The sequence below is a fragment of the Callorhinus ursinus genome, unplaced genomic scaffold (genome assembly GCF_003265705.2).
Source record: "Callorhinus ursinus isolate GAN/ISIS: 27379988/994484 unplaced genomic scaffold, GSC_fseal_2.0 scaffold72, whole genome shotgun sequence".
NCBI lineage: Eukaryota > Metazoa > Chordata > Mammalia > Carnivora > Otariidae > Callorhinus > Callorhinus ursinus.
The window spans coordinates 4,023,868-4,048,127 of record NW_027397134.1 but is presented as its reverse complement, the minus strand read 5'-3'; the positions used below and the strand labels follow the sequence as shown (position 1 = coordinate 4,048,127).

Genomic DNA, 24,260 nt, shown 5'->3' with positions numbered 1-24,260 from the left:
TCCTATAGGAGTTGTGGTCTTAAAGGATTTTTATTGATTTTTATTGATTGAAAAAACAGAACAGAAAACCGTAAGCTCTGCAGCAATGCTTCCGAACTGTAAGTGTGAATGCCACGTGGCGTGTGACAATAGCAGGCCTCATCTGTCCTGTGGACCGTGCCCAGGACCCTACTGGCTCTGCAAGCCCCCACTCCAACCCCCTCCTCCAGAGCCCAGAATGGACACCTGGAAGCAGAGGCACTTTGCCTAGTCTGGCACCCTAGTTTTCGAGTCTGGCACTGAGGGCAGGCAGGGGGCACAGAAAGGAAACGCACCGAGTGCCCCACGGGGCGGGAGGGGGGAATGGAAGGGCGTTCCCAGGTGAAAGTGTAGTAAAGGGTGCTGTCATCAGCCTGGAAAAGGTGATCCTTCTGTTACTGGTGACATGGGGCTGGAGCTGAGGTCCCAGGGCAGTTAGGGAGGGCGGAGGCCCCGTCTCCTCAGCGCCCGCAAGAGTGAGCCCTACCACCCAGCCCATCCTCCTGCCTCCATGGCTGGGGCAGCAAGCAAACCAAAGAAGCCCGAGATACTTTTGACAGCTTAGAATTTTTATTAAAACAATCATTTAAATTACAACAATCCCCCGGAAGAGAAAATAACCTTCCACGGGCTGGCCCTGACAGGAAGCGAGACTCAGGCCCCACTGGAACAAGTGTGGTCTGACATCTTGGAAAGGGATGGAGTTTCCCTGGAAGCCCACAAGGGGCCGACCTGGCCCCCGGGCAGCCAGGAGGGGCTGTCTCCCCACTGAGGCGGCCCCTCCGGGGGCTGTAAGCCCCAGCCCTGTCAGGGAGCGGCACTCCGCCCCCGTCCTGGTTGTCAGCCTCTGGATTTGCTGTTTTGATTTGTAAGAGAAAAGAGAGGGAGAGAAAAGCCTGTCCCCAAGATTACAAAACACAGTCACTTAAGAAGTGTTACGTAATGCCACGGGGTGTTGTCTAGCGTGGCCTGGCACGTACATGGATAATCGAGCAGACGCCACAGGTCAGAGCACGGCTGGGGCTGAGGCAGGGCCCCAGTCAGGATGAACGAGGCGGTCTGTGCGTGACAGCGAAGGGCCGACAGCGCGGCCGCACAGGGTGTCACCAGCTGGGCAGCCCGAGGACACTCAGAAGTGCCCGTAATGAAATCGCAGTGGCTAGGGCCCTGCTCTCAGCGGGGGCACAGAGGCTTCCTTACCTAATAAGCTCCCGTGCCCCCAAGATGTTCACTTGAAAAGAGCATGGTCACCCGAGCCACAGGCACGAGTCCCTGAAAACTGGGCTCCTTCCATTCCTCCTCCTTCCACTGAGGCTCAAGGCCTTTCTGAGGGCCACCACCCTCTCCAGCCTCCAAGGAGAGCCGAAGTGTTCCTGGGTGAGCAAGGCTCTGCTGTCCCCCCCACCCCCCCGAGTCTGCTCTCGGGCCCAGGGAGCTCCTGACACAGCTCAGGTGCTAGCTGGCTCCCTTGTGGCCACATGGTTCGGCAGTTCCCGGACTTGGAACACACACACACACACACACACAGCAGTTAAATAATAAAAACAACAAAGCCCAACAACATTTATAGAAACCACTACCATGCCCCTGTGCCCACAGCCACTTTTACAGATTCAATTTACAGGTCAGGAGGAAAGTAACTCGTCATGGAAACTCAGGGATGGCTGGTGAGCCTGGGGAGACAGAGCCTCAACACAAGAGCCAGGCCCTACGTTACAAACGCCTCACTGGGACCACATCTTGGGGGAAGAGGCTTTTGAGGGACGGGGAGACACAAGGAAGCTCTTTCAGCCACAGCCATCCCACCCTGCATGCCCTAAGGGGCTTGGGTACCACAGGGCTGCCTTCCTCAGGGCAAGTTGGCCCCAAATAGCAGGGTGGCACCTGGGACACCGTCAGGTCAGCCTGAGTGTGGAAAGAAGGCAGGATCTTTGTGAGTTTCTCAAAACCACACAGGACAGCCAGAGACACCCCCACTCTCAGGAAATCTCCAGGCCCTCACATGTCTTCACTTAATAAACCTCTTTTTGCTGGTTCCGACTTAACTCCTGCTCTGTATACCAGCCCCACTGGAAGGATCTAAATGGCCAGTGGGTCACAGAAGCACCACCAAACCAGAGAGCAAACAAAGTAGCCCCAAACTAAGGAGGGTGGTGCCATGGGGGTGGCTCTGTGACCTGCTGCTGCCGAGTGGCAGAGCACCAACAGGGTGCGGACACCTGGCTTGTGCTGGGAGGGGCACAAGGGACCCCACATGGCCCAAGGGGGCAGATAAAATAAAGGGCCGCCTGGGGTACAAGGGCAACACCAGAAGGAGGCCCAATACAATCAAGGCTTAGGAAGGGCTTGCTGGCACGTGGCCAGAGGGAAAGGGGATTCAGGTCAGCCACACATACGGAGGCCTCAGCAAGAAGTACCTGAGGGGCCTCAGAGCCCTAACAGAGCCTGGTCAAGCTCAGGTGCTGATTACAAGTGCCCGGGGAGTTCCCCAGCCCGCCACAGGCAGGAAAGACTAAGGCTGAGGAGGTGAGGAAGACGCAGCTCCCGCCTGCCTCTTGGACCCTGGTCTGAGGCAGAAGAAGGGGAGCGAGTGTTCTGTGTGGAGCAGATTCCCACACAGCTCTGCTGGCCTCCCTGCCCCTCTGCTGACAGCCAGCCCGTCATCACAGCTTCTGCCTAGAGTCTTCCCCGTCACAGCTGCCTTTCCCATTCCCCACCAGCCGGCAGCCAGCGCGCAGCCTCAGGGGCACCTGGGCTGAAGACCCTCACGTGGCCTGTCATGAGCCACAGGGCAGCTCACCGATGATGTGTAGCAGGCAGGCCGGCAGGCAGGCTGCTCCGGGCCTGGGCTTGGGCTTGGGTGGGCCACACTTCTTCGCATGCCAGTTCCTCACCAGTGGAGATGAATGTTCTGGGACCCAGTGTAGGGGCGGGGGGGGCAGTGGCGCCAGCCTCCCTGTCTCCAGGGCTCCTGTGCACTTCACTCCCTACGACCACTTCCCTGGGCTGGGAAGGTCAGCACTGGACAGTGAGACACACACCCCAGGGTGCCTTTGACAAAGGAAGTATGAAACCCCACATCAGATGAGGAAAGACAAATACTTTTTTTAAAAATTTTAAAAAGAACTAGAACCCCACGTGAGAGCTCTCTGCAGGTCACAGTTCAAGGCAATTGCACATGAAGGGGGTTGGGCTCTCCACTCAGCTGGGGAAAGTTCCAGAGCTCCCACAGAAGCTCCCAGCCAGCCCACCTACGATGACTCCCACGGTGTCTGACCCATCCCTCTGGTGCCGGGAAGCAGCAGATGTGACAGATCCTAGGGTGGCTGGGCACCTGCTAGAGCTCTTCAAAGAAGGCCACTCGGGACTTGGCGCTCTGCAAGGTGAGCTGCAAAGAAGCAGAGAAGAAGTTAAAACGGGGCTGGATTTCTGCTTTCGTGACATGTGCCATCCTGCCTTGGGGACTAACCTCAGGGCTGGTTTGGAGTGGAAGGGAAGACTGCTCAGACAGATGCTGAAGAAGCTGGCGGTCAATCCTAAGGAAGTTTCCAGATTTGCCCAGGAACTCAAATTAGGAAGTGACAAATGAGGACATGCCAGGAGGGATGGCTGGTGGACAGAAGCATGTCAGCAGGAAAATGTCATCAATGTCATCTTTTCGAAGAGGGCAGGAGATCCCTGGACACTGTAATAGAGTCTCACGTTCCCATCTACAAGAGTTTCTAATGGGCCTCTGTGGGGCCCTGCCTGTGGTTGAGTCAGCCTGGGATGCTCATCCTCTCCAGGGCTCAGAGGACCAGCTTGGCAGTACAAGCCCCAGGCAAGGCAGGCCTGTGTCAGACGAGCCCCGGTGGCCCCAAAGCTGACTTGCCAGTGACCTGGCAGCTCAGAGGGAGTTTCCATCTACAAGCTGGGAGGCAATGAGCTTTCTAGTTGGGGTCGGCTCGGGCAAGGAGGATGGTGTTGGCGGGGCAGTGCTCTGTCTGGAAACAACCAGGCCTTCTCAGGAAGGCTGCTCCCCTGAGAAGCACAGGGCGGGGAAGTAGCAGAAGGCAGGGCGGAGGATCAGGGGTTGAGCTCCTGGCGTGGTGACAAAGGCACTAGAATTTGTGGCCCCCTGAACTGCTGAGCCCCAATCCCCTGACTCAGGAGGCCACTTCCCAGGATCTCCCCCAACAGAAGCATCCGGCTCGGGCCTCTTGCACTGCCCTGCTCCCGGCTCCCCTCCTGACATCACCCACTTGGGTGAGACTGTGTGTTCTACATCCAGCTCCTGGACTTCGCAAAGGAGGGTCTTCAGGGAAGGGGGACACGGGGTACATACCATCCATCTTCATATCCCCCAAACCCACTTAGCTTACTGCTTCATACCTAGTAGCAGCTCTGACAATGTTTGTTGAGTGAATCAGATGTAGGCTAGAGAGAAATGGTGGGATGCATGGAAAAGGCAGGAGCTCCACATGGGGCTGAGAAGGTCCAGGCACTAACTCTCCTCTCACCAGCTTGCTGTGTGGCTTCAGTGGACACCCTTGACCTCTCTGAGCCTCTTCCCTCTGGAGTTAAACCATGGAAGTGAGCTGGACAGTCAGGCTCATTCCCTCGACCCCTGGCAGTCTCTAAATGTAAAAAGCCCTTGGTACTATCTCAGCTCCCTAAAGGGTAGGGGAGGGAGGCTGGAAACCCATCGCTTCTCCATCAAACACAAGCAGCGGCAGTGTGCTCAAATGAGACAGCTTGAGAGCCAGCTCTTTAAACCCTGCCAAGTCTCGTGGCCTTGAAGTTCCTAACAAGCTGAGTGCAGGGAGGCGTCTGAGCTGTCTTCTTCAGTGGAACCAATTTCAGAAGCCCTCTGGAAAACCCAGCTCTAATAGGAATGGAGAGAGCTTTCATTTCTTTGCCTAAATGGAACTCCCTCTAGAAGGGAGCCAAGTTTGGATGGGTTTCTCCCTAAATGCAGTCAGAGGAGAACGGCCAGGAGTTATGTGCTCTGTGATAATGGGACTCACAACGGTAACCGGGAAAGAAGAAAGAGAACCCGAGAGTCACTGGGACAAAATCCTTTTGGGGGAGAATTTAAATCAAAAGATGTGAAACCCAGGGGCACCTGGGTGGCACAGTTGGTGAAGAGTGCAAATTGGTTTCAGCCTGGGTCATGATCTCAGTGTCCTGGGATCGAGCCCCATGTTAGACTCTGCTTGAGATTCTCTCCCCCTCTGCCTCTGTCCCCCCACCCCCACTCATGTTTGCAAACATGTGCGCTCTCTCTAAAATAAATAAATAAATCGTGTTTTTTTTTTTTTTTTTAAAGAAAGGTGTGAAACCCAATGTCTTCACTCAGGTTTCCTCCACACTTCCAGGGAAGAACTCAGGTGGGCTCCTCAGGGGGACAGGGAGATGCCCACAGCCCTTCCCCACACCAAGTCACACACAGGCACAGCCAGGCTGCCTGATCCAAAGCCACTGACCGGCTGGGTGGCCCTGGGCAGGTCACTTACTCGCTGTGGCCCCAGCTGCCCGCCGTGGTGGCACCCCTTCCTCACAGGGGAACACGTAGAGTTACTGGGAAGCACTGTGAGGCACTCAGCACCATGCGTGATGTGTACTGAGAACTCAACAGCTGTGATTAGTAATCACAGCACCATGTCCTTCCCCCTAACCCCAGCTCTGGCTCCTCTCCTTCCAGTGGGGGAGTGGGCAGAATGCAGGTTAGAGGTGGCGCAGGAGAAGGTAGGGTCACGCACTGTGCTGGCCTTCACGGCCTCCAAGGCAGGGCAAGAGGATGCCCCCAAGAGGCCTGGCCACTTCCCCAGGCAGGAAGCCCAGGCTGTGGGGGCCTCCGAGAGCCTTCCGCCCATTTGTACAATGTTGGCTCCAAGAATTCCTGGATCCTCTACCCGAGTTGCGTGCTGGCTGTCCCCTCAGGGTGCCAGAGGAAGGTTTTGGCAGCTCCGGCAGCGCCAGATTCCAGTTACTCAAGCATGTGTCTATTGGGATGCAAAGCCCTCTTCGGGTGGGCAAGACGCTTCCCTGGATCCCCACCCAACACTGCACGCCTGAGGAAAGGTTCAGAGCAAAGTCTAATACTCTGGCCATACAGAAGTAGGAAAGCACCGTAACACGTGGCCCCGGCAAGAGGAGAGTGTACCATGGTCTCCCATAAGGCACGAGGCTGCTACAGGGACAGGCGGACCAGACCTACTAGACGGAGGCGGCTGACAGGACTGCTGCCGCTGAGGACACTGGGAGCCTCCCACATCAGCCCACAGGCAGACCTGACTGTTGTGTGATTCCTGGCGGAACTAATTCCATTAGGGACCCCGCCGTCTGAGGAAATTACCTCCACAAGCACACTTATCCGCTGCTGGAACCCATCCAGTCACCACCCCGGCCTCTGCCTGCTCCCCCTTCAGCAGTTAGCTTAGACATCAGAATGTCCTCCTCCAGAGCCAGGCAGCTCTCCCTGTGCTCATGCAGGAAAGCAGGCGGAGAGAGGAGGGTCTGCAAGGAGAAGCCTTGGGCTTCTTTTCTCTGGGCGGGGACTCAGACGCCCAGAGGCAGAGGTCAGGAGGGCTTCCCGGTGCCAAGAGCAGCTCCCAGCTACGCTCCAGCCTGGTTCCTCTCACCCGTGGGATCTATCACCACCTGCTGTTTCTAGAAAGCTCACTGCCTGTCACGTTCACTGTTAGGCTACAGGCAGGAGGTATTCATAAGAAAGGAGGGGAGGGCTCAGAGGATCATGGCACAAAGCAAGCCCTTCAGAAAACAAACTGCCTCTGTGGGTCTTTGTGTGCTCATGAGAATTGGCTTCCAAGCGTCCTGGTTCCCTGCCACCCGCCCATGCCCTAAGGTGTCCGAGCCCATGTCAGCGTTCGGTTGGCCTTCGCACTCAGCGACAGGCCCGGCTCTCTCCTCACAGCGCCACGGAGATGGCCTGACAAAGGCCCTCACCTCCCTCTAGCAGGTCACACTGTGAGAACTGAAGCCAGTCCCACCAGCCCCCCACCGCCACCATGTACTCTCTTTGGCGGCCCAGCAATACCCCTCCTCGCCCTCCAGCCTGACCTGGTGGGGGAGGGGGAGCACTGCCTCTAGGAGCAAGGGGAACGCCCCAAGTCCTCGGGATGTGGGCTCAATGACCACACTGCCATGGCTTATCTCCGCACTTGACCAGGAAGAGGTCTCCTCCGAACTTCAGTAGGTGGTGAAGTAGAAAAGCCTCAGGATGCCTCGAGGCCAATGGCTGCATCATTCTGGGACCTGCTGAATCTGGGAGTCCTTCTGAGGACAAGCGGCTAGAGCTCTGCCTGAACACAACTAGTGACCGTGTCTGCCACGCACCGTTCAAAAGTCACACTGAATCCAGACAAGGGCCAGCCCTGGAGCTCCCAGAGGTCATGCCCAGCTCCTTTGGGAAGCTCCACAGAGGCCCTGCACAAGGCCCCCAACCCTCAGTGCTCTTGCCAGTTCCCTAAAGATGACTAAAAGAACATGAAGTTTCCTCACCAGGCACTGGGCTGACCTGCTTCTCTCTTCCAGCTGTCTCTTCACATCTGATTAAAATCAGCCGTGTGAATAATACAGGAGGAATTAAGTTCTCTCTTAACTGAACCGGCTGTTCAAGTCTGTCACTAATCCAATTCCATTCTGAGGAGACAAACTTCCTTTGCTTTCCCTGCTGCAGATCTATACGGCTTGGTTTTTATCTTACAGGGGCTCTGATCCACCTGTTGGGCCTGGACCCTTCTTCCTGCTCAGCCTCGACAGCCTGGCAGAGTCCCCTCTCCTCGGGCCCATTTGTCCGTCAAACTGCCAGTTGTCTGTGGCAGCCACCAGGCTGTGAAAGGGCAGAAGGAGCCACTTGGAGAGCTACACCTCTTCAAGCAATCACAACCGTGTGTGGTATCACCACATGGACACATCCATCTAATCTCAACAACTTCAGATTTGGGAGACATATATATCTCCTGGGAAAGACAGAGGCGGCTGGCTCCTCTCAAGCCTCAGCAGGACCAGGTGCCCAGCAGGTTCTCCCTAACCCAGGCATGCACATCAGATGCAGACCCAACTGGTTCCTGCTCACTGGGTAAGCATTTCAGGCAGCCCATCAAGATACAATGATCTGGCACTTGCCCACTTCTGAGAAATGGGTCTGGGGACAGCAAGCCTGTTAAGGCACCTGTGACAAGCACCAGGCTCACCAACCCCTCCCAGCCTGCCCCACCCCATCCCCTGGGGAAGGCGGCCTACTACAAAGGATCCTCTGGCATCATTCCCAAGAGTGCCCCCTGCTGGAAAAACACAACATGAGGCGGGCTGCCAACTCTCTTTCCAGCTCTCCTCTAAAAGTCCTTTTGGGGGAATCATTTCCCAAAGTGATGGGAGGGTAACGAAATGTATTCCGGCACGGAGCCTGCAGCAGCAAGGCTGCTTGATTAAGAATGAATTACACTTTCATCAGCACATAGAGAAAATTGATTCACAAGGCCACATTGTGATAATCTTGTTCCTAAAGCAAAAAGGGGTGGCGTGGGGTGGGCAGGACACAGAGCCACTTCGGCTATCAGTGATGAGAGAAAGAAAGCTCTACAATTAAGCTGGGAGAACAAAACTAACCAGAGCGCCAGGATTCCTCCAACTGGTCTCCGGAGGCCTTGCCTCGATCCGCTCATCCCTAGGGAGGAGAGAAGGAGGTGGGAGGGGGACCGTCTAATTCATTTTAAACAATAAGACCCACAGTGCTGAACCCATTTTGGATACTAACCTAATAAATCCAGGCTCAGAGACTCTGCTTGTCCCACAAAAATGCAGTGGAATTGAAATGCAAGCCCTAAAATCATGTTCTACTTCCTCTCCGCCACTACATATTGGAAATGAAGGAGTGGGGGAAGGCACAGATTCAAAAGGACATGCAGATTCTCTGGCGCTGGGATCCACCAGGAGAAAGCCAACTCTGGAGCAGAAAGGTGACAGCCAAATCCAGCAGCGGCAAATTCCAACATAATCTTTGGTTTTGGGCGTAATCAGCATTACCCCCTCCAAATCAGAGCCAAGGGGGCAGGGCCAGGGAAGGGGGACAGTTGCTGTAAAGTGGCCAGATTAAGCATTTCTGCCATCTTGCTAGTGACGGCTTGCACCCAAATGCCATCTGGTGATGTGCGCAGGGAGAGAGCTCTGTGCACACTTATCCCTAAGCAGAGGTAGGATGAAAGGCCAAGTCCATCCCAATTAACACATTCATTCTTTACCTGCTCTGAAGAGAAATTGGCCAGGGAAAACCCAAGAGGGTCTCTTTCGTAACATTAATCCTTCAGGGACCTAAGGCAGGAAGATGCCTGGAAACTGATGTGTGCCTGAGTCTTGAGCTGCCCTTGTGATGCTGGCAGGGCCCTTTGCCTCCCCGTTTCTCCGCCTGGAAAATGGACTAATCAGCCTGATTCACCTCACTGGGCAGGTAGAGGCTAACTCACAGCTGCGGCGTGCTCTGAGCGCCAAGTACCTCAGCAAAAAGGTGCAGATATACTGATGTCATTTTCAAATTGCCAGTATCAGAAGGGAAATCACAGCAAGGACTGTAAGAACAGAACCTCCAGCCCGCAGAATGAGTTTGCATCTCGTCTCTTCCCTCCCACTGTTGCAGTAACAAATCAGGTGCTGGAGGAAAGCTGCACTAGAACACATCTTCAGTGCTGAGGGACCAAATGGGATGTTTTACTGCCTCAAATAAGGCCCAATAATGTCCTCAGGCACTTCCAAATGGTTGTAAAATATCCTAGGAGGGCAAAGCAGGTTTCATAGGCTCCTCAACGCCTCCCCAAAGGGCAACTGCTTGACTGGGTAAAGTCTCCCAACCAAAAAGAGGAACTAGGTCGTGGTCTTTCGGAAAAGAGGCTGACAGAACCTCCTATCTAGAGAGCTACCAGAAACAAGCAAGAGAACAGTAAGCCCTCCCCAGTGGAGAGGCCCGTGGACATCTAGCTGGTGCGTATGTGAGGTAGGAGTGGCCTTCGGGGATAAGCCCAGGTGTCACGTCCAGGAGGACCACGCTCCCTGAGACCAGCCTCCCAAAGCCTTCCCTGGGCTTCCCACAGAGCGGGGAAGAGTTCACCATGGCCCCCTCTCTCTTCCCTGTGTTTTCTATCCACACCTGCCTTGCTGTTGTTCCTTGCTAATCCTTGCTCCCACCCTGTGCCCATCCCCCTTTCTTCTCCGGCCCCCCCTCCGGCTCTGCCACCTTTCAACAACAAAAGAAAGGTTCTGGAGCTGGGGAGCCAAAGGATGCTGCACCAGGCAGCGTCCAGTTTCCAAAGCAGGCGGAGCCACTCGGATCGAGCAACCGGGGTCACCAAAGGCTGAACACATGAACCACATACAAGCGACAGAAACTGTTCAGAGGCGGCGGACCAGAGGTCACCAGGGAGGCTCTGGCCGTTTGTTTTAATTGTGGGAGACGCCTTTCACGCATATTCAATCTCGCCTTGTGATTTATCACTCCCCCGGGTGTTTTAAGTGTTCTACTTCACTTCGCCAGCCCTGCATCTCCAAGGGGAGTCCGCGCAAATTGAAGATGACATTGAACTTTTATGTCTTCCTGATCCAAGAGGCGGCTACGGCTTCAGAGAACTGTCAAGACTCCCTTCCTGTTCCTCTACCAGCGTAAACCACAGCTGGACCTTGATGGCTCAAACCACTTACTAATAAAACAAGCTAAGCTCCACGACCCCCATGATTTCTCATCTGTCGATTTCCTTTGAAATCCCGTGCTTCCTTGGAGATCAGGGGCACTCAGACCAGCTCAGGATCGGGGAGTGAAACCTGTCCCTTGAGAGGGGATGAAAGCAGGACCCTGAAATGTGCAAGCTCCCAGACTGGATTTTCACCTCCCAAGTGTGCGGCACAGCTGGCCACTGCTCACCTCATCAGCACTGTGGCTCTGAAGCCCACGACACCCCTGCCTCACTGTCAGACCTCACTCCCTCACTCGAAAGACTCAGAGGCCAGGAATATGTGTCACTGTCACTCTCCCTGAGAATGAAATGAATCTAGGTTCTTAGGGGCAGCTTTTGATCACTAGGTGCCACTCTGAGTCAGTACAAATGCCAATCCAGTTGCACTGATTATCAATGGGGGGGGGGAATGTGGGGAGCTAAGATTAGCAGGAGGAGCAAAATATACTCTTGCAAACTCAAATCAGATAGTAAAAGAACCAGGGAAGTTAATTCTGGCTTTTTCAAAGTTTTTAACTCCAAACACATGGAAATTAATTGCTGAGCTCTTATGGTGAACTATTTCCTGTGTATTACCTCATTTAATCCTCGTAACAATCCTGGGGGTTAAGGACTTTTTACAGGTGAGGACACTGGGCTTTAAGAGAAAGTAAGAATTATGGAGAAAGTAAGTGGCAGAGCAGTGGTAAACTCAGTTAACCTGACCAGATAGCCTCTTGGCATTTCCAAGGGAATATGATAACCCCTGAACCAAAGGGTAAACCCCCGGAATTAGCTTAAGTGCTTCTCAGCCCCCGAGGGTACTATGCAGACAGTGTCAGGCAGAAGAGTACCGAAGGTGACGAGGAAAAGGAACACGCCCGGGTCATGGTAGGTAGGAAGACCCATTCTTTTCCTGAAGAAATCTATGATCAGAAAATATTAAAAACAAAATAAAAATCAGGGCAGGCTGGTTTGAACCAAGACTAATGAGTGAAACTCTCCAGTTCACCATCAGCCTTCCCATATCTCGTCCCAGACTTTGTAGATGGAGCTCTGCCCTTCACATTCTGGGTGGCCACACTTGCAAAGCCCACCGTGGTGTATCTCTTCAGTTAGGCTGACTTTGGCCCAGACAGGAGCAGGCACAACCCCAGAGCTACCTCCACACAGGCAGGTGGCTGCTTGGCAAGCATGGTCACTGGCCCCAGCGACCACACAAAGTCCAGACAATGCAAAGGGTATCAAACTTTATGTGTAGCAAAAACTCCATGATTTCATCTAGTGATCCTGGGATAAGTCCAGCTGTATTAAAAGCCAAGTCCGTGCTTTTATTAACCCTCCAGTAATCAGAATTCTTGATTAACTGGAACATGGCAGCCTGCTTTGAGAACAAGTTCACATCAGGATGTTTAAAAAAAAGGGGGGGGCCTCTGTGAATGTCCTAGGAGCAGTACAAATTTGACTACAAATCAAACCTCATTTGTCTATAATAAGAGTTCAGTGAGAACTTACGGTCAAAATCAGGCCCCCGAAGAATCTAAACATTCTGAATCATTACAGAAAGAAGAAAGATGAAATCCTCTCGAGGTGGAAAGGTATGGTCATATGCAGGCGTAGCTGAGAGGGCAGGCTGAGACAAAAAGGGACTTTCTGCTGGACCCTGTGCTGGCCACAAAGTCCAGGAAACCACAGTGGATCCACCCCACGGTCTTCTGGGCACCCTGGGGTCACTACCTGAACAGATGATCCACCTGGCCTGCCCAATTCTGGGGTTGGTCATACTGCCCTGCCCAGAGCGTGCACTGCTTGGTGTTGGGCCGTTCAATGCCAAGGTGTGGTATGAAAACTGAAGAAATAGGAGCCTGCTCACTCAAACACACAAATCGGGGTTTATGCTATGGGTTCTTGGAACCACTGACAGATAGAATCCATCTTGTAATGAGACCCATCTGGGACTTTAATAGCTAACCTCTCTTGCTTGGATAATAACCGCAAATAAGATCTATCTTATGCCAGATCTCACTTTTTGGTAGAGGGCTTCCAATGAGCTTATTTTATTCTAATAGCAGAAACTGTGCTGAGGACACCAAAGGACACATCCCACATGACTGTCAGGTGTCGGTGGGCTCACTGGCTTGTGCGCCACTGGGGATCAGCTGAGGAGCAGAGGGAGGATGTTGTTATTACTGGTCATAATAAATTCTCCCCACTGCTGAGGCATGTTGGGAGGATGATGAACTGTTGCAGAAGGAAAGCAGTAATCATTCCATTAATTCACTCAACAACCACTGACTGCTCATCTAAGGGTGCCGGCGACTGTCCCAATGTCAGTTCACGGCTGACCACAACTCTGCCCCAGGCTGTGACAGAGCTTGAGCAATAGACAGCCTTTAGAGCATCAACAGACAGACGGTGCACTTAGGCGGACCACACATCAGACCGCTGTGCTAGTGGTTTGCTTTACTTGGAAAGAAAACGGATGTGTACAGAAAGGGGAGGATCTAAAGGAAAATGAGGGAGTGCGGGCAGCCCCTTCATTCCACCAGCAGAAGTGGCTGGGTATGACCATGGGTCTTCAGAGGCTGTCACCACATGAAAGGTCTTGATCTTGAGTTAAAGACACCCAAATTTGTCCCATTTCCATGCTAGGGCTATTTATCTAAGGACTACACCACTGAGACAAAGGACTTTTAGACAGACCTCACTGGACAAGAAGCCATGACCATCCCCAGCCCAACAATGACACAAGATGTGAAGGACAGCCGGTCCTACAGCCCCATGACATGCTCTTCAGAACGAGGCAGGCTTCTGGACCCCTGAAAGCTGGTCTGGCCCCACAGGGTAGACGCCTGCTCTCAGACTCGAAGCATGCTGCGGCCAGTACCCAGGCTCCACCTGCCCTCGGGAGGGCTCAGCATGGCCCAGGGACAGAGACAGGCAAGCTCATGCATGGGTTAGTATCACAGAGGGTAGTACCATCACCACATACAGAGTACCTGGGAATAACCTACTTTCAGGGCTCAAATGCAGATAGGTCTTCTGCCTTGGGCTTGAGGCTAAACCAGCAAAATAAAAATGAAGAAAAACAAAAACATACCCTGTGATATCAACAACGCCACACGTGCCATTTGCAAAATGCTCATACAGGCCTGAAATCGTGACAAGTGACTTCATTTGTTTGTTTTTATGGCTTGGAAACAGGTCTCTCCGGCTTTCAGCACTCCAGGTTCCCGTGGCTGAGGGCCCAGCTCACCGCAGCAGCTGCAAAGATGAGACTGCTTCGGGTGCCCAGATGAGGAACTGGGGGCCGGGGGTTGGGGGGGGGGCCTGAGGCAGCTCCTTCAAGGGCTGACCGGCTCACTACCCCAGTTGTCATTTTACCTCTCGGCTCCCTGGCTGAGGCCTCACTTTACCTCCCCTTTTGCTAACGGTTTAATAATTTCATTTTGGAAGGGAAACCCAGTAAATGACGGGAGCCAGAGGAAAGAAGAATGTGGAATGGGGAAAGGCCTTTCCTTTTTGGTTATGCTAGTAACAGGAATTCTCTACCGGCTGCCAACACTAAACTGGAGTATGGAGAGAGAGTTTAGGGCTCCCGACTGTACCCATCAACAATGGCAAGGAGCTACGGAGCCCTTGGAGAGCTCAACTACTGAAAACAGATACTCCTGAGGCGCCTGGGTGGCTCAGTTGGTTAAGCGTCTGGCTTCGGCTCAGGTCTTGATCCCAGGGTCCTGGGATTGAGTCCCACGGCGGGCTCCCTGCTCAGCGGGGAGCCTGCTTCTCCCTCTTCCCACCCCCCTGCTCATGCTCTCTCTATCTCTCTAATAAATAAATAAAAATTTTTTTAAATAAAATCTTTTAAAAAAAGAAAAGAACAGATACTCCTTAACCTGGAACACCACTTTAAAGACTAAGGTAAAGAATAAAAAATTAAACCTATCTAAACCATCATGATCAAAACTCAATGAACAGTCTAATCTTAATGACACCTCTTTTACAGGTATGAGGCTGGCCCTGGGCTATCAGTCAGGAGCAGATGACTCGCGGGAGAGGCCATTTCTGCTTTGCCGGACGTGAGAGAAGTGCACTCTTGGGCTGACATGTATATGGGATATAACCTTCTCTAAAATCCTGAAAGCTCAAAATATCAGTAAAGAACGATCTGAAACTGCTAGCAACATAAATGAAGTCTCACCTTTTAAAACATGAAGGTTCTTCTAGACACTTCCGTGTAAGTATGAAAAAACGTTAAAAATTCAGAATTTGGGTTTCTTTAAAGCAAGAACAGAATTTTTTTTATAGTCCTTGCCACTTAAAAACCCAAAAAGACTAGAAGGAGAGTCCATTCTCGACAGCCTCCATTTCGTTTTGCTTTCTCATGAAGTAAGGCAGCTCCCTGGGCAGAACTCCCCTTGGCTTAAAAGACAGATTCACTTTACTGCTAAATGATGGATCAAAACCCATCTCGTAACAGTGATTCATTTCATCAGAGCTTTTAACACAGGCTCCCTTTCCATCAAGCCAGTGGGTTCACAGTCACTGGTGGATTAAATTCTCTTTCTGGCGTGAGTTAAAGAATTTCCTCAACTAAGTACCTATAAAAAATGATAACAGTCTAACAACTCAGCTACTCAGGAAACCAGATGCCAACCTCACATTTCATTAATGACTGTCCTGATCAACGAAGGACAGGAGACTCGGTACCTTTTTGATGGTATTGTGCTTGCTGCTGCTGCCACCCCGGTCAGAGTTTTCATTGTGCAGAATATCCAAGGCTGTCTCCCTCTCTTTGAGTTTCAGGGCCTCGATCTCAGTCTTGAGTTCATTGAGCTGCTCCTGCAAATGCTTGCTCTTCTCCATGTACTCCACTCTGCCGGGAAGAGGACATCGTGCATCACGGCTATGGCGAAAGTGAGACATGGGATCCAGGGTCTGCAGCCTAGGGTCCACATCTCTGCCTGGGAGCCTGGGGCTGTCACCTAACAGGTCTGAATCTGCTTCCTTGGGATAACGCTCACAGAGCTATGGTCAGAATTAAGTAAAATAAAGCGTAGGAAAGGCCCCTGGTAAACTCTCATAAAGTGCTCTACAAATACCCATTACTGCAGATAGCTTTTAGTTCTACACAAGTAATGACGTATGAATCAAGACTCCTGGCATCCAAAACAATCTCCTAGTCTCAAACCTCCTTGGATAAGTGATTCTATTCAAGTGACCTCTTCTGCTAGGCCCTAGCCACATCCCTACTTGTTTTGTGATGTCATCTCCTAAAGAGGGCAGAAGCTCGCTCAGCCAACACCAGGAAGAAAAAGATCCCCACCATTGCCTGCAAATAGATACTCTGTATCTATGACACTGAAAATCTGGAAATCATCCTCAAAGGGTCCACCTCTAAGGGCATCAGGAAAACCATGCAACACAAACACCAGGAACATTCTATAGTGATGCCCATGGCTGCTGGTATGTGGAGTCTGTCACGTGCACGGGTAATAGGAAAACACAAACTAAAAAAACAGGACCCAGATACATACATAACACAAACATAAAAAAGCAGGACCCAGAAACAGGATGTAGCCTCACCCCTGTCACAATCATGAAATGCTCACATGCCTGGTCAATGGAGAAAGGCTAGAAGGGCAACTTGGACAGCAGACACCATAGATAAAGAGGCTCATGGTTGCTCACCCTGGGCCCCAAGGAGACACTGTCCCAAGAGCTATCCCAAGGACACTGGACAAGGTGAGAGCACAGGGCCTCACACGGGCTTGGAGCTGAATCCTCGTTCTGCTCATCAGCCGTGTGATGCTGGGCGAGTCCATTAAACGCTGTAGATTTCATTTATAAATGGCACACTAAAACCCACCTCGGATGTCAGCTTGATGTTAGTGGGAATGAAATGAGACAAAGCTAGAAAGTCCTGCCACCCAGGCACTCAGTACATGGTTCTCCAGCAAGCCGTGGCACAAGTGGCCAATTTACCTACGGCTGGGAACTGGGGGGACTGCAGTCAGATTTCTTCTGCAGTGAGACTCCTTGCTGCCTCGGTTCCACCAACCATGAAAGGAAGGAGGAACGCACAGCAGAAGCTGCTATGAACAGGGCATGCAGGGCTCAGCTCGGGGCTGCCCCATGCAGCAGGGCTAGCCTGACCCAGACATTTGCTTTCCGCGGCCTTGAGCCCGAGTCTCTTTCTTTACCCTTGCCCTAGACATGGGAAGTGCCACCGGTCTCAACCGCCAGAGAACACAACCAGGAAACCTGTTCTGTTACTGTGTTTGGACATTATCATAGGCTCTATCCCCGTGTGAACAGCAGTCTGGCTGACTCGGAGATCCCTGACAACCAGTCCTAGACTGTAGATGAGGTTTTGAGCCACCGTAAACTCCAGGTCACCAATCAAGAATCATTGTTATCCTGCAAGACTGATTGCCCGTGTGATGTCCTTCACTTCTGATGAGGAAATTCTTCCTCCAGAGGGTGGGAACAGAGCAACCCCTGCAGGAGCTAGTGACAGGCTCCTGCGGTGACCCTCCAGTTTCCCCAGGCCCAGATGGCCCCACTCTAGCTCACCAACTAGGGGCACAAGGTCAGGGGGACTACGTACTTTTCTTTCTCTATCTCCATGGAAAGCCGCTTCATGTCAGTATCCTTGAAGTCGAAAGACAGGCTGTCACCAATGAGGTTGAAGCTTGGTATGTCGGGAGGCAACGGTGCTGGAATTGGGTTCATGGGCTATGAATGAGAAATCTCCAGTTAGCAGGGCCAGGTTCTGTGAGAACGGGGGCACTGCTATGTTAACCACCCACCCTCCAGCAGCCACAGAGGCAAGGGGCACAGCTCGAGCCCTGCCTCCCTCCCAGCACCACCATGGCCTCACGTCACAGCTGTCAGCCCTGTCTCTCCTCCTCCAATCTACCTACATTGGCTGCTGCCAGATGATCGACCCCAAAGATCTCAAATCCAGGTAAATCATTTCTCCCCCCTCAAACCTTCACTAGCTCTTCATGCTCAGCCAAATTAAACACAAACTCCCACTCACGTCTTCATTGAGGAAGCCCTCCAGCTCTGGGCTAGGAGCTGGAGATACAGAGAACAAGACAGAGTCCCTAGGTCTGAACAGCTGAAAGTACTATTCAGTAAACAGAGGTGTTCACAGATCATCAAGGCTAAGTAAGGTTAGACACTGTAGCCCGAGAGTGAACAGTGGCTGAGGATGCTGGGGAAGGCATGCTAGAAGGGATGCTGCTTCTGCTGGCATCAGAGGAAGTGCCAGAGGAAAAGGCTTGCCAGGCAAGAGGCATGGTACTGAGCAGGGCAGGGCAGAGAAGGCTCACCGAGAATGCTGAGGGAGGGGGGTGGGAGACCGGGACCAGACCATAAAGAGCTCCCCTGCATGCTGAGGGGTCTGGATTCAGAAGATGGAGCCAAAGCAGGGCTTGAAGCAGAAGATGAAGAGATTAGATCTGAGTACCATTTCTGTTCCTTTGCTTCAGCCATTCCTCTCCCTATAGGCCATCTCTCTTTCAAGGCCCTTCTCAAATACTAGGATTTCTCACCAAAGCCTTTCTAGATCCCTCTCGGCCAGATGGCAACTCTTTTCTTTGCTATGCATTAACATGGTGTTTCTGGTTCTGTTACGGCACTTCCCTAACTCCACCCTGTAAAAATTCCTTTCTGGCTGTGTCTTCTTCTTTTCCTGTTGGCAAGTTTCCTAAGGGCAGGATCTGCCTCTCTTTCACTCTTGGATCCTTGGCTGAGTCTGGGATGGCGTCTGGGAAAGGGGAGAGGCCCAGAGCATTCATCTGACACGATGACAAGGCCTGAGGCAGACTGTCCGCGTGGGTGTTAGAAGGTGGCGCTGAGAGGGGGCTTCTGGGGTACTGGAACGTTCTGTTTTCTGATTTGGGTGCTGGGTGCATGGGTGTGTTGAGTTTGTGAGAATTCATCAAGCTGTACAGTTATAATCTGGGCACTTCTCTGTACGTATGTTATACCTCATCAAAATTTCTGAAAAGATGGGCACCGAGTGCCGCGCCGTGGGTGAGAACAGACACTGGTATGACCTCTGTGGAGAGAATCTCAATGGAAAACCTGACCCCACGGCTCTATTTATGAGAATTTATTCTACTAGTATATTCACTGTATGTGTGAAGATTTGTGCTCAGGGACATTTTCCACAGTTTTGTTCACAACTGCAGATGAAAACAGACTAAATACCCATCCATGGGGGACTGCTTAAATGAATTACAATCCATCCATACCACGAAATAGGATTTAAAGGCTGCTACGGATGATCTCCTCCAGGACTTATTTATTTACTGTTTGAAGAGTATATAAAGTTTGCTCCAGTGTTATGTTTTATTTTATTTATTTCTATATTTTTAAAGATTTTATTTTTGAGTGATCGCTACACCCAACATGTGACTTGAACCCGCAATCGCGAGATCAAGAGTCACATGCTCTACCGACTGAGCCAGCCAGGAACCCCGCTCCAGTGTATGTTTTAAAACCACACACATCTCAGGTGCCCAACCCAGATGAGCCCCCAGACAACTCCAGGCCCGGATACTCTGTGACCACCGCAGAGATCCTGAGGCAGGACCATCGGCCCACTCAGCCCACTGAGCCATGAGAGAGAAAAGAATGGCTGTTTTGAACTACACGGCTGGCTTGGAGTGGCCTGTCACACAGTCATAGAGAACTGGAACAGATGACAACAGCGAACTGCTCACATTTCCCTCCACCTCAAACCCTGGGCTGCTTCGGTCCCCGCGCCCCATGTACCTCTCAGCTGCCTCTGCTGTACGAGCGTGCGGTGCATGTGTCTGTGCCATGTGCACATCCATGGGTTGGCTGAGAATACCCCACAGTCTCTTTCCCACCTAGGTAGTTCTGACTTACCTTTTACGAGCCAGCTCAGGTGCCATCCTATGTCTCTCCTGCCCCTGCAGGCTGGGCTACACTCTCCTTTAGGCCCCTGTGCACCCTCTCTGAATACAGACTCTGCATCTGCCTGGTGTTACATGGACCAGAACAGTTTGCTGAACTGAATGCACAGAGGAAGGGAAGGAAAGAGACTTTTCTATTCACTGTGTGATGCTGTGTAATTGAAGTCTGCCTCCTCATCCCAAAACTGAGTTTGGAAGCTGGTTCTTCCGTGGCAATAGTTCACTCTGAGGGACATGGGGTACCCCTGCCAGAACTATAATGACGGCATATGGTATACACAGGTAGTTGAAGATTACATTCAGCTTGGCGTCAAGAGGCTATCCTCTCTTGAGGATAATTTGGGACTATTATTACTTAGAATAAGAAAAACATTTCAGAGCTGGGAAAGGCCCTGCTGCCTATTATCTAGGCAACCGGAGAGGTGACTTGTCTGAGGCCAAATGGCAGACCAGTGTTCTATCCAGTCCCGGGCCGCAGGCCCTGAGCAGCACTCACTCTGCTGCGGCACCACCAGGGGAACGGAAGGGCTGGGAGGGAAGGGAAGGCTATGAGGTCTGAAGAAGCTGCAGGTCGGCAGCCCCCAACCAGGCTCACCGGGTATGTGGGCTTGGTGGTGATTTCCAGGAGCTTTTGCTTGGCTCTTCGCTCTGCCTCACGGGCTTCCTGCAGGTCCTGCTTCAGCTGATCTGCCTCCTTGGCCCTGCAAGGAAAGGAGGAGCCAGTCAGCTCCACGAAGGTGACAGGCGGAAGAAAGAGAGCCCTCTTCCCCACCATCCCCCTAGAGAGGAGGGATGTGGGTTAACCCTGAGGATGGCACCAGGTCAGGCAAACAAGGCCAGTGGCTGGCGGGGGGGGCATTTATGTGAAAATCAGAACTTCCAAAGCAAGGACAACATTCCTGAGTGCTGTTCATTGCGATGGTAAATCTAAACCGGAAGAGCAGGGAAGCCAGTGGGCAGGAGTCAAGTTCAAACCTTTGCAGTCGGTAGATGGGGAGGAGAAGTGGGGGAGGGGCTAGCAGCTTCCTCTGCTTCACATCTGGGTGAGAGTAGGCTGGGCAGAGGTACAGTACGGTGGATCAAAGATCTTATATTGGATCATGAAGGGCAGGATGTGAGACAACTGATTCTTCACAGCCCCCAAGTAAAACAACTGCAGGCCTGGGGCCAACCTCAGGCAAGAAGACGAGCACCAACGCTGAGGGCCTCGCACTTCACCCTGCAAGACACAGGACCCAGGGGGCCCGGCCCAACATGCATCAGTCAGCGGGGGAAGTGACCTGCACACAGAAAGAGAGGGGACCGAGACAGGGCAGGAAACAAAGAACCATATTCCCAGAATGACATGCAAAAAGCGGAGAGGAAACTATAGTGAATGCACCTTGGTAGCAAAAAGCCAAATTCAAGTGTTCTAAATCAACAGAGCCAAATGCTGTGGGGAATGTGCCAGTGTTTATCTGAAGGCTGCAGGACCAGAACAATTCCAAGCCTAGAATAGTCTTTGGAAAGTACAGCCTACAGTTCCATCCTTCAACCTGGTCGTGAGCTGGCCACAAAGAGGATCCCGGCCCTCCCCTCCTATCTGCCTCAGGAGCCTTAGCGCCAAGAAGGGCTGCAGGGAAGCGGTTCCTCCTTACTTCGTTAAAGGTAAATAGCTGCTGTCTCCCCACATGTCCCCTAAATGAAAAGGGAAAAGAACCATATTTTTTAAACGTAAGAAGAGTCTCCTTATAGCTCCTCAGCTAAGAGCAGTCTGCGGCCGGGCTTGATGGCCTTCCTGCAAACACGGCTATCAGAGGGACGGCGGTTCATCACAGGCACAAGCATGACCAGAGGTCCACTCAACAAGAGAACTGTGTTCCTGAGCCTTTCCACTAATTCCAGCCCCCTAACCCTACACTGGCTTAGGTACCAGTCCTCACCACCAACCTGTCAAAGGAAGAGCCTCCCCTCTGCCCCAGAAGATGGAGAAGAAGCTTACGGACACGTGCAGTCAAGCTCTGCCTGGGAGCCAGGTTACGACTGAACGGCCCCTTGCCTGAGCCCCAGTGCCCAGGACTCCCCACCTCTAACCTCCTCTCTGACTCCTCAGCCATCTTCAGCGCCAGCACCTCGGCCTCCAGCACCTTCTGCTCCATCAGGCGCTTCTCTTCCTCTGTCCGAATGGCTGTGGCCTTGATGCGCTGCATTTCCTGTTCAGCCTCTGCGGCCTTCTGTGCCAGGAGTTTTGCCTCTTCCTCTGTGATTTGGGCCTTTTCTGCCAACAGGTCAGCCGTCTCCTCAGACCGCATCTGGAGAAGAGCGCTGTCAGCTGGGATGGGGATCACATGCCCATCATCCCACCCAGATCTGGCCTCAGACACTCAGGTCAGCGAGAACCAGAGTCTCGGACTCCCTGGGGCCCTGAATGTCCCGTCAGTTGACACTTGGGCAAGGGATGACAAGCCACACCCTCAACTTTTTGGAAAGGCCCTTCGGGTTCTGCCCATGGGAAGCAAGAAGAAAGCACTTTTCTGAGTATCCACTTGAGCTAAGGCGTATGCTTTATGAGGGAGAAAACCAAGTTTACCTTCTTTCCTTTTAAATCAGTGGTTTAAACCAGCGGAGACTTTGCCCCCCTGGGAGACAGGTAACAATGTCTGGAGACATTTTTATTGTCACAAATGGGGGGGGGTGGTGCTACTGGCATCTGGCGGGTAGGGGTCAGGGACACTGCTAAACATCCTCCGATGCACAGGATGGCTCCCACCACAAAGGGTGATCTGGCCCCAGTGCTGGCTGAGAAGTCCTGCTTTAAAGGAGAGCCCCCGTGAAAGTGGGGCTTGGCCACACATGAACTCCACCAGAGTCTGCCTCCGCCAACACAGGTGAAAAGAAAAGGCACTGTTTGTTTTTTTTTTTTTAGCTGAAATGTCAAAGCATATGTTACTAATCTGCGGTCATCGGGAGGCCTAAGTCCTGAAACCCATGCGAGTGCCTGTGTAGCCTCCAGGGGCCCAGCCCCCACCCAGCAATCACCAGAGCTTCATTGGCCATTGTTGCTTCTTCTTTCATCTGCAGCAGCCTCCTCTCCAGCTCATCCCTTGTGCGCTCTGCCTCCTCCCTCATCTGCTTCTCTCGAGCAAGGCGCTGCCGCTCCATCTGGGGGCAATGACAGTGGCCCCTGAGTCATGGGGCCCACGGCCTACAGTGCCACGGGGGCCCGAGAACACCCAATGTCCTGAGTCCCCCAAGGAGACCCTCTTTTCTCCCCTTTACTTTAGGTTGCCAGGGTCATTCTTGTCACCCGCCACCCTCTGCCCTTCGAAATCAGCTGTGTCCCGTGAAAAAACATCTAGAGGTGAGGTAACAAACAAAACAACAAAAAAGCAAGCCCTGCCAAGTCACCTGGATCGAAGGAGGCGTTCTTACACGCTGTGTGCTGAAATGGCCACCCTGCCAATATTCCTTTGCGTTGCGAGACCTCACGTGGCTCTGCCCTGCGGCTGACCGCACACAACGCAGGTTCCTTCTCCCTGAGACGGAGCCCCAGAAACAGACAGCTCTCTTCTGGTTGGACGAGCCACCTTGCCATTTCTCATCCACATGGACCCCTCCCACATCTCTACTTTCCTCCAAATTGCTCCTGCCTCTGACCCACGGAGATAGATGAAACGGCTCTCAGTGAGGCATCGTGAGTTCACACATTGTGTGCCACGGGGAGGGGAGCTGCAGCGCCACCGCACAGGGACCCAGCCTCACGCAGAGGTGGCTCCCGGCCAGGCCAGCGACAGGAGGGAGCCGAGCACGGAACGCAGCCCCCTCCCCCCATCCGGTCCTTAAGGCACCAGTACAAAGCCGCCGCCACCGCCTGCCATGCCTTCTGGATCACTGTATTAATTGGGCCACATGCAGAGCTTAATAAGGGGAACAAGCATAGGACAAGTGCTATTCTCTGTGATCTTCGGGTATTAACCGAGTTCAGAAAGCAGAAGCCAGAAGTGACCACTGCACTATTTTCTTCCTTAAATAGAGCACATTTAATTACTTCTTGCTTCAATCTTCTCCCAAACACAAGATTTTTAAGACTGCTGCCTTTTCTAAATACTGAGCCAAAAAAAAAAGGCATTGGGCCTCGAAGGAATAATGCAAAGACAAGCAATAAAATACTGTAAATTCTTCTCCAATTTTCCTCTTACAGGTCAGTGAAAAGCTTGGCCAACTTGTTCTCTAATTTCCACTGCATTACAATTTCCATTAAGTAGATTACTGTATCTCCATTATTCTCCACTTGAAAAAAGCCCAGGCAACAACCTTCTGTTCCCAACACTGCACTTTCCCTGAGACCTCCTCCCACTAATAAGGGGCCTCCTGTTTGCAAGGGCCTCAGTTCACAAAGGCTTTCAGGGGCAATGTGTCCTTTGATCTGAGACAGAGAAGACGTACCATTAGCTCCACTGGACAGATGAGAAAACTGAGGTCTGGAAGGTAAGTCATTTACTAATGTCACATACTAAGTTTCACACCTGGCTCCAAGGTCAGTGTCTGTACTACTGGGCCATGAAGCCCCTGGCCTGCCAGATGCCAGGGACATGTCTCTGCTGTT

General features: G+C 52.3%; 1 protein-coding gene across 5 annotated transcripts in view; it reads right to left on the bottom strand.

Moving 5' to 3' along the window:
* Positions 1-566: 566 nt before the first annotated feature.
* The window catches only part of NF2 (NF2, moesin-ezrin-radixin like (MERLIN) tumor suppressor), a 74,641-nt gene continuing 50,947 nt past the window's right edge, over positions 567-24,260 (bottom strand). For 2 of the 5 annotated variants that reach the window (XM_025858073.2, XM_025858076.2), the window contains exons 11-16: positions 22,694-22,816; positions 21,749-21,966; positions 20,271-20,376; positions 17,332-17,459; positions 15,432-15,597; positions 567-3,406 (exon numbers count right to left, since the gene is read on the bottom strand). In XM_025858073.2, coding sequence (XP_025713858.1) covers positions 3,356-3,406; positions 15,432-15,597; positions 17,332-17,459; positions 20,271-20,376; positions 21,749-21,966; positions 22,694-22,816 — 792 coding nt within the window. In that variant the 3' untranslated portion in view covers positions 567-3,355. The other 3 variants (XR_012376433.1, XM_025858074.2, XM_025858078.2) reach the window with 3 other exon arrangements.